This window comes from Amyelois transitella, chromosome 9 (assembly GCF_032362555.1).
Source record: "Amyelois transitella isolate CPQ chromosome 9, ilAmyTran1.1, whole genome shotgun sequence".
NCBI lineage: Eukaryota > Metazoa > Arthropoda > Insecta > Lepidoptera > Pyralidae > Amyelois > Amyelois transitella.
This window is the reverse complement of record NC_083512.1, coordinates 5250759-5263261: the sequence shown is the minus strand read 5'-3', so window position 1 is coordinate 5263261 and position 12503 is coordinate 5250759. Positions and strand designations below refer to the sequence as shown.

General features: G+C 34.8%; 1 protein-coding gene across 1 annotated transcript; it reads right to left on the bottom strand.

Annotated features, from left to right (window-relative positions):
- Nucleotides 1-3816: 3816 nt before the first annotated feature.
- On the bottom strand, nt 3817-11991 carry LOC106134757 (muscle M-line assembly protein unc-89). Its single transcript, XM_013334886.2, has 9 exons — nt 11794-11991; nt 11562-11711; nt 10832-10967; nt 10050-10240; nt 9703-9902; nt 9344-9497; nt 8960-9017; nt 8381-8793; nt 3817-8279 (listed from the first exon to the last, which is right to left on the bottom strand). Exons 1-9 carry the CDS (start codon nt 11849-11851, stop codon nt 5269-5271), a joined length of 4371 nt encoding a protein of 1456 aa, XP_013190340.2. The 5' UTR covers nt 11852-11991; the 3' UTR covers nt 3817-5268.
- Nucleotides 11992-12503: the final 512 nt, after the last annotated feature.

The window sequence follows — 12503 nt, the reverse complement described above, 5'->3', positions numbered from 1 at the left end:
ATCATAACATTTAGGAAGATATCCATACAGTTACAATAAAGCAATACGTGATACGACAAAACTTTAATAGCACATTCAAACAAAACGTTCCAACCCACCAATCAGCATGTAAACATAACATCGCCAAAAACAGCCGCGTACACACTACATACTCGGAACCGTTAATAACGCCTTGGCATCCATGGCCCTTTTCATTCGGCGAGACTGTACAGGCTGTGTCAAAGCACGTAATTAGTATTTAGGAAGGTGGTAAGAAAGGCGAGGTCGTGGGCCAGACGTCGGGTATCGATCCAGCGACCTGCCCCACGCTCCCCCCTAGGGGTGTGGGGGTAACGCACATCGAGCCACCAATTGACACACTTATGGTAACACTTGGCACTTACGACGTCGCCTTCGCAGCTCTTGGTCAGCAGAAGCTGCAGCCTCGAGAGAATGAGTCTAGTACCGGAGTCGAGTGTCAACGGCAAATTTAACGTTACGATAGAAAGTCACTCAGAAGTTTGTTATACATAGTTACTAATTTAGAAATGGACTGGACACACATTGATAATAAAAAATGAAATGATACTGTTTCGTATACTTACAGAATAAAATAAAAATAAATTAAAGATACTTTTTTTTATTAATTCGTTCGTTTTCTAAGAACACGTGCTTCTGTACACTTATAAATAAGTTTATTAATTTATCCCTAATTTTCTCAAGTAATTAGCAAATAAGGCATATTGCACTCAAAAAATAAGGAAAAGTTGAATACAATAATAAGAAAAACTACTATCTAAACGGATTATGATTCATAAAGTAACAGAAACACCCTTTAGGTAAAACATAAAAACATTGAAAGCGAACCTTCTACTCCTCCCAAATAACGAAACCTAACCTCGCTTGTTATATTTACAAGAAAACAATTCTAGCATGAAGTACACAAATCAAGTCTTCATGATAGTAATACGCGAAGTGCTCTCGGCACCAACGTATATCGTACCACTGAAAGTTGCAGAGCGACCTAGTTGGCTGGCAGTCTGTAGGTCATAGTCATAGCTTCGCAGATAAATGCAAGGGGTTGCACCTAACCTTGAGCGACGTTTGAATTTCTGTGCATATTCACAAGGACTTTTCAGTGAAATCTTATGTTATAAGATTCCTTTGTTATTTAAGTAAGTGTTCTCTGTTACTAATATGCAAGTTCATATTTAAGTTCAGATGTGTGAATCATAAATTGTGATTAATAAAAAAAACATGCATCATTAAATTGATCGTTTCTAATTCTCGAAAGTTTCCTCATAGGTTCGGGCAATTTCCGGCAAAGAAGTTACGGTGAAAATAAGCAGAGCACGCAGATTGTCCGTGGAACGACGTCGCGTCGGCGCTGCACTTTGGGCTCTAGGGGGTAGACGCTGGGGGTGGGTGGTGTAAAATCACCCGCAATCATTTATACCCGAACTGCCTGCGGAATTACTAGCCGTCACTAAATTCGCGACGTAAAATCCAAATTGCATATCCATTGCCAGTTTAACTCACAAATTCAGAAATTTGCTAATTCTTGCAGAGCAATGTATGCGATTTTGTGTTAGATTGTCTTTTGTCGTGAAATTACCAATATAACGCGACGAGGGAAGTGTGCACTTCAGTCCGTCTACTAGGTAGAATGTTCTCACGGTATAGCATGTCTCCTTTAGGTGTACTGTACACGTTTATACATAGGTAGGTAGGTAAAAATTTTAATTACAGGTAGGTATCTGTCTATATGTAAGATCGAATCATAAACAATGTACTTAGTTTTTGACTCATTTACTTATATTTACATTAATCAAGTTACAATTTCTAAGAAACTTCATGTAGCTAGGCCACTTTTCGAAGATACTCATCATGGTACACGTTGCTTAATTTTTGAAATCCCTCATGTTTTACCTCAAGAAGGTGATGCTATTATTGTGTATTTTAATATTTATTTTAATTTTACTGAAAATTACTTCAGTCAGTCTTTCGCTAGTTACATTTTTATTAGTTATGCGCCCGGTAGTTTTAGAGTCCTCCCCAGAAAGAGGCTAAATACTAGAGGCTTCTCAATATCCTTCAATGGCAGGTATAATTTAATTTTCGTTTTTGACTTACGCTTTTAACCCCTATGTTATTTTAAGACCATGATCAAGCAACCTGTCACTAGATAAAAGTTGCCTTTGAAACTTATGATTGATTCATCTGTAATAGGTATACGTAAGGGATAAGGTAAGTATCTACATATTTATTTAAGTATTTAACATCAAAGTAATATTAGACTCAAGATAATTATACTAAAGTAAGGTAAGCTCTTAAATAGTTATTGGCTGACAAGCTAACCTAATGCATTGTATAGTTCGGGAGGCGGCAAGTGGGTCACGGATGCAGCCCGACACGAATAGCTGCATCGCATCCCACCACGTAGCCTCCATTTGCTAATAACTTCAATTTCTTAAAATTATGTATTAGCTGGAAATAATAAAAAGAGGATGTAAGTGTGTTACCTAATCCAATTTTGGGCTGCAGTGAACTTTTTTGGGTTCCGTAGTAAACAAGGAACCCTTATAGTTTCGCCATGTCTTTCTGTCCGTGATTGTACTCAAGACTATAATCAGTAGAAAGCTGATATTTGGTATGGGTATTAAATAAAGGCAAATGAGGCCCAGAAAAATGAATAAAAAATCTACTCTGAAAAGTAAAATTTCGTACAATTTTAATAACTAGAAGTTGACAGTTGGTAGTTACGTGTAACAAGTAGGTACTTAATATAACGAAGTACATTAAGTTATACTACAGAACCCTAAAATGAAATTCGAATAATGAAAGGTCTCTAACCTATCGCCTAAAAGGAGAATCCCAAGTTTTTACGCCTATCAGTTAGTCGCTTTTGCGCCATCCATGGAAAGGAGACGGCCACTCCGTCCTTTTTTTTTTTACTTTTTTTAGGTACGTATGAAAAGAAAACGATATATCTACTTTTTACCTACCGCCTTGAAAAAGATTTTAAAAATACTAAAGTATGCGGATAAATTCAAAGTTATATTTTACATAAATTATTAATCGAAACGCAACTGAAAGCGATTAGCGAGATAATCGCGGCGGCTACTGGGATTATCAGTAACGAATGAACGCTTCGCCGTCACACAATCCTCTTTTATTGAGAGTTAATGACCAGAAAAAAAGAAACCTATTTTGACAGTCGTAGGTATACAAGACGTAGTCGTAGGTATATAAAATAGGTTCATTTGAGGTTTTTATAGGTCATGTTCTCTACAAATACGGACTCGGGGTTCCGGCTCTTAAAAAACAGCTTAATTGAGAGACTTGAAGACTTTAAACAGCATTTTCTAATATACCTGCTGTAGGTATCTACAGCAGGTCTGATACGACATCAAAATTACCCGATACACCACTGATTTGGAACTCGCTTATATAAATCAGTGTCTGTACCTTGGTATACAACTTCTTAGTGCAACTTGGAATTTGCAAGATATAATACGTGTAAAATATCGACAAACTTACAACTATCCAAACATCCACATCCATAGAATTTTGAAAAAGTCAATACTGGGTAAAACTAATAAACTTGGACACCTTTCTGCATGAAAATTGAAAAGCCTTATGCTATGAACATAAAATCGGAAAAACAAAGAATTATTTCGTTTTCTAATAGTTATGAAGCATATAGCTAAAAATGTAATCTGAAAGAGGCGATAAGAGAGGGATCAAGAAATAAAAAGCATGATTTGTTTGAAGTTTTTTTTTTTTAAGAATATTAGATATAATAATTTATGTCTTAACAAATGACATAATCCTAGTTCTAACATACATACATACATAAATCACGCCTCTTTCCCGGAGGGGTAGGCAGAGACCACACTCCACTTGCCACGATCCCTGCACACTTCTTTCGCTTCAGTTCAGTTCTAACAGGCAGTAGTTATTTACAAAATCAATGGTTGACATATTCGTGGCATGTATCTTACACAAATTTATACATGTTTAAAAAGAATAAGGTACCTTTTTCACCTACACTAGTCGAAACTGGAAACGTAGGGCCGACGATCGTAATTTTGACGAATTCTGAACTCACATCACATATCTTAGATCATTTAACCTCTACATCGAGTGCACCACCCCCATTTGCGTTTCAAAATATCAGCTCCCTTCAGTTCGCCGCTGCAGGATACGGATGCTTAATTACCGAGTTCCGCATGTACAATGCTTTAAAATGTCGAAGTCATTGGTACAGTAAACAATAATCATAATCGTCGGAGTATATTCAGTGACTGTATGTATGGTATCACTACAGATTAAATGATCTAAGTCGCATATATACGCAGCGCAGCGGGGTCGGCCAGGCCTTGTCATCTCAGGACCAAGATTTGCCAAGCAATATCTGGAACGCTGAGCCCCAGCAAGAGTTCAATGAACACTATGTGTAAGCAAATTCTGATACAACAGTCCACGACGTAATGTGCGCATACTTTAAAAAGTAATTCTTTAACCACATCACGAAAAATAATATCGCTTTTCAAAATTACATAACAAGGGCATTGACAAGTACGTATACATACAGGAAATAATAGTAAGTTTATTAGGTATTTGTTTAAATTATAAATCAACAGATTTAAACAAGATTAAATTAACTGCTTAATCGTTTTTTTTTAATACAAGATTGTCGTCTTTGTTTGTAAGTTCCCTTGTAACCGTCGTTTGTAAGTGCCTATACCTATGTAGTGGTTATCTTCAATCAACAAAATTTCTACATTTACAAAATCATATACATACTTGCCTACATGCTGTCTATAGTAGTAGGTCTTTGAGGTCCGGACTTAACCAACACGCATGAAAAGAGAACGATACAATTACATCGACAATATTTATGACATAACATAACATGTAATCACGCCTAGGTATATCCCTCGCGGGGTAGAGAGAACCAACAGTCATCCAAAGATGAAATGCCACGTTCAGCTATTAAAATAGTGACAGGTTGCTAGCCCATCGGCTTAAAGGGGAATCCCAAGTATATAAGCCTATCCACAATATTTATGTACAGTTTTTTTGTGATTTTAATACAAAATCAATCATTCATTCACGCAAAAATGTTTTTTATTTTTATATACACAAGTTAGTTTTTAAAACGGATGTTACATGATAACAGTGCTAGCCCTGTTGCACATCTATAAGCGTTACTCATTCCACATGAAATATATTTTCATAGATCATTATTAATAAAATAACTACAAGTTTAACACCTACAGTCTGCTAAGGACCGTGCAGTTTACTTAATACAGTCTCTATATCCATATTCTGGAATGTCGCTGAATTTAACAATAACTGTGCTTCAGTTTTAGATTTCTTACTGTCAGTCACAGAGTCATCAGACGTATTTCCACTTTGTAATCTCTTCCGTTTCTTGATCTCAGCCTTTTCTTTAACCTCAACTTTTTCTACTTCTAAAACAATTTGGGTAACTGTCACTTCAGTCTCAGATATTCTCGGAGTATTAACTTTTAATGGCGTATCCAAGCTTGTCAAAGTTGAATCAAATATCTCGAAACATTGTGCTTTCATTGCTGCTTCTTTTGAGGGTGTTTGAAATTTTATAGACGATACAGCTCTTCGGGTCTCTTCTATATCTTGAGTATCGTTAAGTTTTTCATTTCCATACTCGAAATCATAAAGCGTTATAAAAGGAGTTGCTCTTAATCTAATAGGTACACCATCTTCCATACATACTTCCATACAAAATTTATCTTTAAGTTTTACAGAAGTAGTGGCTTCCTTATTCCCGTCATGGAAACATGTAAAATAATTGTTTGTGTCTTCATTACACTCAACAACAGATAATTCTATTTCTTCTTCCTCGTCATCCGGCTCTACTTCGTCTTGAACAATTTGTAAATTATTACAAATGCTACTTTCTGACTCTATTGTTTTCTCTAAATTAGTTTCTTCACAATTTGGTTCATTTTCAAAAGATTTAGGTACAAAAGTATCTGGTTTATTGCGTGGTGGCGTATCGAGCAAATCACGCTCAATTTTTTTAGCTGTTTCGAGATCAAATCCCCTTTTTACTAAATCAATTTGTAAACTACAACCACTTTCGCTGACAACTGGTTTGCTACATACAGTAGTTTTGATATATTCTTGTATTTTACTTATGTCATCACTATCGTTTGTCAGATTATCATTAAATCCTTTAAACTTTCCGTCTTGGGATCCATCATCAGACCATCGAAGTTTAAGTTGTTCCGTATCAGAATCATGTGCAGATTGTAAATGTGCCTTATGAAGGGCGTCAATTTCTTTCTGTTTCTTAATCAAATCTGGGGAATCATGGCCAGAACTCTCCGAATTGTTTGGACAAAGTAGCTTTCTTGGAATAGAAGATTTTCTCCGCGATTTTGTGGGTATCGCTGCAGCAGGTGAACTATTAATATTTCTTTCTTTGCTTGTTGTTCGTTTCTTAGTCTGCGATTTGGGAGCTCGCCCTTCAGACGATCTTCTCTTAGATCCTTTAACATCTTTTATAGGTGTAGACCTTCTAGGTCTTATCTTCATAAACGATTTAGATACCTCTTTTTTCGGAGACTTATTTTTCTTTGATGCTGATCGTTGACTTTTTGGTTTATCACATTTAGGTCTTACTTTAGGTGTACCTTCTTTCTTTTTTGATATTTCTTCCTTGGCTATTTTTGGTTCAGGTGAGTTTTGCAAGAACGATGCTTCGCTCGTCAATTCTTCTTCAATTGTATCATTTAATGCTTTATTGTTTTCATCTTTTGTTTTATTTACGTTATGATTGAAATAAGTTACATTTTTGGCACACTGTCTAACAGGTCGAGAGGATTTCATTGTATTATTTTTTTCTTTTTGTTCCTCATCAGCTTCTGCGACCGATTTATTCTCCACATTATCCTTTGACGTAGATATAGAACATCCTATATGCTCAGGTAGAGGCATGTAGTCTTGGTCGTCAGGTTTATAATAAGATCCGCCACTTGAATAGTCAGTTGGCCGAGAGCAGTATGAAGACGGTGTTGCCTGCCCACCTTTAGAAGTGTTTAAAAAACGAGGAGTAGGTATATTCATTATTTTAATATCGGACATTGGCTCATCTGGTAAATCGGGGCCTAGGAATCTGGGTGTTTCCATTTGTATGTCATACAAAGCTTGCTTATAAGGAGTCTCTAGTAAGTCGGATATATTAAGTCGAGCACCCATTACTTTTTCCAAAGAAATTCGTTCCAATTCTGGGGTATCCTGTTCGTCGCTATTGGATTTGTGTACTTTTTCAGTTTCTTGGTGTGAGGCCTCCCAATCATGGCCCGATATAATATTTATGGTTGGTTTTATGGGAATATCGACGTTTTGATTTTCGGAGTTCTTCTCTGGTTCCTCAGTAGCTGAAACTATGATTTTGTTGGTTTTTCGTGTACTGATTTTCTTAGTTTTAGAAACCTTTTTTTTGGGAGAACTATTCTTACCGTCGTCTTCTTTTTTAGACTCCTTATCAACCTTCTTCTTTTTGGAAGCTTTTTTTCTTTCAACAGATACTTTTTTATTTGTAGAAACACTCGGCTGTCCTGCAATAAGAGCACGTAAATCCGAATCCCAGTTCTTTTTGCTTGTTTCTGGATTACTTTTATTGTTTTCTTTATATTTTATTTGCCTGCAGTCACCACAAGGGCCAACAACTTTTACTTTGGAACATTTGTCGTTCTTTGTTACAGTATTATTCACAATGATATTGGGACTTTTACTTAATACAATTTCAGCATCATTAGATGTCTGGACCTCATTAATTGTCTCATGTAGTATCCGTCTTGGGGTAGTGAAATCTAAAACTCTAACATGAGAAGTACGGCGCGGTGTTGAGCACGATTTTCTAGTAGGTGGAATTACCTGTGGAGTACTAGTTTCAGTGCCTGATGCTATAACATTATCTTTTGGTACGGACGCGCTTATAGTGTCCATAGGTTTACCGTTTTCAGAACCAGCCACAGTATTGGTAGTACTGGTAATATTAGTAGAGGGAACACTAGTAATAAGCCCTTGTTGGGCCTGATTAATCTGCCCTACACTGTTTAAGATTCCAGCAGGCTGTGTCATCGTGCAGGCGCTATTATTTGACGAAACTTCAATAAATAAAGGTTCTATGGACTGTGCTGAGTAACTACTCGAAACTGGGATGAATTCTGGCATTTTATGAATTGTCTGTGATTGAGCCATTACTTGTGGTGGCTGTCCAACTAATGCAGATGTAGGTTGACCTGAAAATATTAAATGTAATAAAACCTCAAACCCACACATAGGGATTTCTCAATTTATAAAAATATTAATATTATTTTAAACTTTCTATACAATTTTTTACCTGACACTGGCGTAATGATTATCGTAGGCATCGCCATTATTTCATCTTTAGTGAAATTATGAGGAATCGAATTTATAACTGGGTTATATACTGGTGTACCGTTAATCATAACCGTTTGCATTTTCAACATAGGCGTAGAAGTGGCGTTTTGTAGAATTGCATTTAAATTATTGTTAAGTGTTTCATTGCCAACTTTGACATCAGATAATATTTTAATCTTGCTTTGTTCAGATTTAGGTTTTCTTCTAGGAACTTCTTCAATTGCATCGACGTCAATAACTTCGTTTGATTGTATTGAGTTGTCAGATAGTTTTGCAACAACAACGATAGATTTTTTTACATGCCGTCTACTTTTTTTTGCAGTCGCAAGTAAAGGTGTGTCTTTACAATGTTTTTCTTTGGTCATGGGAACTCTGTAAAAACGATAATTAAAATTTAAAAAAAACAAGTCTGAATACTAATTAAATTACTTGTTCAATATATGTATATAGTTATAAAGATATTTCGCATAGGTACTTGCATAAAACATCAATACTTGTTATAACTTACTTAGATACCTAAACATGAGTATATACTTACTGCATATTAATATTTTCGCAAGTACTTGAATCAGGTACATAATTTCTATTATCACCACCTACAAAAAAATCGAATTTTATCTATATATTATGTAAAAGACAAATTTTTAAAATTAATTTAAAAACTATGGACTATGCATATGTTCCTCTTGGTGTTAGTCCCAGTTACGTCCTCACCTTTCTGGAGGGGGGCCCGAGATGCGCCATTTATGACCATGATCCTGGATTAGGTGATATAATACAAACCAAAGCCACAGGATCAGTCATTTCAGTCAATCAAGTTAAGAAACATGAAAGGCTCCTTTCATTCTATAAGTATTTATGAAAACGTAATTTGTTTTTATGTAAATTGTTAAGTCATCTTAATTACAGTCTTCATATTTACCAATCATTCCAGTTGCAAAATCTTGAAAAGTGCCAGCATTTGACACTCTTTGATCAACACATCCTTGTTGTATGTGACTATTTTTATTACAAACACGGTTCAAAATATCATTGAACTCTTTTATCTTCTCTTGTGACTCATCCAGAGCCTTAACCTGAAAGAAATAATAAAGTATTTAATATATGATACCCCGACACAAACAAACATACATACATACAAAAAATGTATTTTTGCCCTAAGTCAATTGGTAAGACTTAATGAACAGTCAATAATATTTTCAAAACCTGTTTGTAACGGTCTCAATAGTTTTTTTTAACAAAGGAAACCCAGATTCACATACAACAAAACCAAGGACTTACTAATGGTATATTAGCATTCTGATAATCATGTTCATGACTTGTAAGAGTGTGAGAAGTTTGATTGTCAGCTGTATTTCTGAGTATAGCAGATGATTGTTTGACAGCAGTTTCTTGTTGCCCACTTCCAGAGCTAAAATTTGAAACTGTAGAATCTTTGTCGAGTGTTTTAACATGTCTTTTCCTTGTTGAGCCATGATTACCTGAAATAAAACAAACTCTTCTTAATATGGTTTAGTTTTGGAGTTCCCAAAAAATAACAGAAATCTTAATGAAGCTGTAACTAGTGACACACTATTTTTTTAGGGATTTAATAAAAAGAAATATAGAAGAATTAGTGATATAGGTACCTGGCAGATCAGATAGAGCAGTAGTTTCAATAGAACTGTCTCTAACAGAGAGTTCACTGTTGCTGGTCGAGTGAGAACTGGCTGTGGGTGCGTGCACTGACAGTCGATTCTTGCATACACAGGCAGTTAATTTTGATGACACACAAACTTCACACGACCTTGATTCAATTGAAGAAGTTGGTTTCTCTGAACTGAAACACAATTTGAGTATCAAATGGAATGATCCTTGTTATATTGGTAACTAAGTTACAATCATGGATCAAGTCTTAATACTCAATATACTGTCTAACAGTATTGTTTTTTGTAATTCAATAGTCAATGACATAGAAATAGAACACAAAATGTTGAAAGCTATTTCACTTAGACTGGTATATATATTTTTTAAAGACTAGACCCCTTATTACTCAATGTAATTAAAAGTAAGCTTGCAACATTGATAAATCAATTTTTTTTTTTTGCTCATTGCCTTGCCTTTATTTTTCTGATAGCAAACAGATGGCATTTATATTATTATACTTATTTATTGACTGAACAATTTCATACATAAGATTCTTAACAAAATTAAAAACTGCAGAACATTTCAACAAATTTACATCCTAACCTAAAATATTGGTCTTGGATATGAAACATTATTCATATTGTAATAATTTTTTTGAATCTTTAGTAGCTTATCCATGACCTTTGACACCTGAACTTAAAAGAAACATTATGAAAATTTCTTGTTTATTGAATCAAGATTCATATGAGTAATGTAATTCATATGAATTATTTCAAACACTTACTTATTTCTGGAATTACTGGTGTCCTGTGACTGTATCTTGTTTAAATCTACATGGTTGATGAGAAATTTCACCACATCCAGAAGATTAGTACATTGAATCAACTTCTTCCTCAAAGCAAATGGTTTACATGTCTCCACTGAAAGTATTTAAAATCAACATCAATAACAGAAAAATATTTTTGAAAGGACCGAAAATAGAAAGTTTAGCAAGAAAACTGACAGCATATACATTTACATACTTTGTCAATTTTTATAATATGAAAATAAAATATGATATTGTCAGGTTATATATATCTTATTATCAGGTTATATATATCTTATTGTCAGGTTGGCTGGATGAGATCCCACTTAGGGATAAGCCTTTGTACTGTACTGTTTTTATTTGTAATGTACTCCTTAAGTGAACAATAAAGCATTTACTTACTAACTTACTTACATATACAAAAATGCTTCCATAACTAGAAACCACCTTTTATATTTTTATTAGTACTTGTGAAGTTATTTTATCATGGATTAGATATACCATGTCAATATCTAATCCATGATAATATAATATAGTGTAAAGAAGCCACTTTTCTCTAGAAATTATTAAGACTGATAGAACCTAATAACCTAGTGACAAATATGAGACACAATTGCAATCAAAATTTTATACTACTAATACCTAAATAGTTATGAGATTGTTACTGAACTAGGTACTCAATGGGCGGATACCTCGAGTGTATACTAACCAAATATTTTGACTGCTCTATATTCTGCCAGAATATTTTTGAGCGATGTCATAAAAATTCTATCATACTCATTACGAAGAGCATCTAAATAAGGGCTTGCTTGGAGAAATTCATCATATGCTGTCATAAGCTGTTCCTCAGCCAAGTATCCTGGAAAACAAAGAAATGACACCATGATATTGCCATAACATAGTCCGTTATAGAAATAAGATTCCCGCCAAAGGAAGCTCACCCAAGACAAGCTTTGCAAGATCCAGTGAAGGGAACGGAGGTATGGCCATTCCTGACATTGCTTATTTAAAACATTACAACACTTGTGTGTCGCCACTAATAATCAACACAAAAAATTGATTTTAATCGTAATAAACATTGCAGAAAAAGAAATACAGATCAAAACCAAACCAAACCACGCACAATTTTTTGTATTGGTTTTGTTTGATTTTAATCTTTATAAATGACATTGACATCAATGACGGTTATTCGACTTGACATTGATACATCTTAATCTTTCAGGTTGAGGCGCGGCAATGGCATGATTAGTCATTCATTTATTAGAATAGAATAGATTTGAACGGATTTAGACGAATGCACATTGTCTACATTAAAAACATTAATGAATGTAAAACTTATTATTTCAATACGAATATATTCATTTATATAATCACATCTATATACCTTGCGAGGTAGACAGAGCCAGCAGTCTTGTAAGACTGACAGCCCTGTCAGGGCTGTCCACATTCAGCTGTTAGGCTTAATAATAAGTAGGTATTATTAGTATTAAAGTATTAAGATTCAAATAGTGACAGGTTGCTAGCCCATCACCTAAAAAAATCCCAAGTTTATAAGCCCATCCCTCAGCCGTCTTTTACGACATCCATGGGAAAGAGATGAAGTAGTCTTATTCTTTTTTTTATTGGGTCCGGGTACCATACGGCATGATAA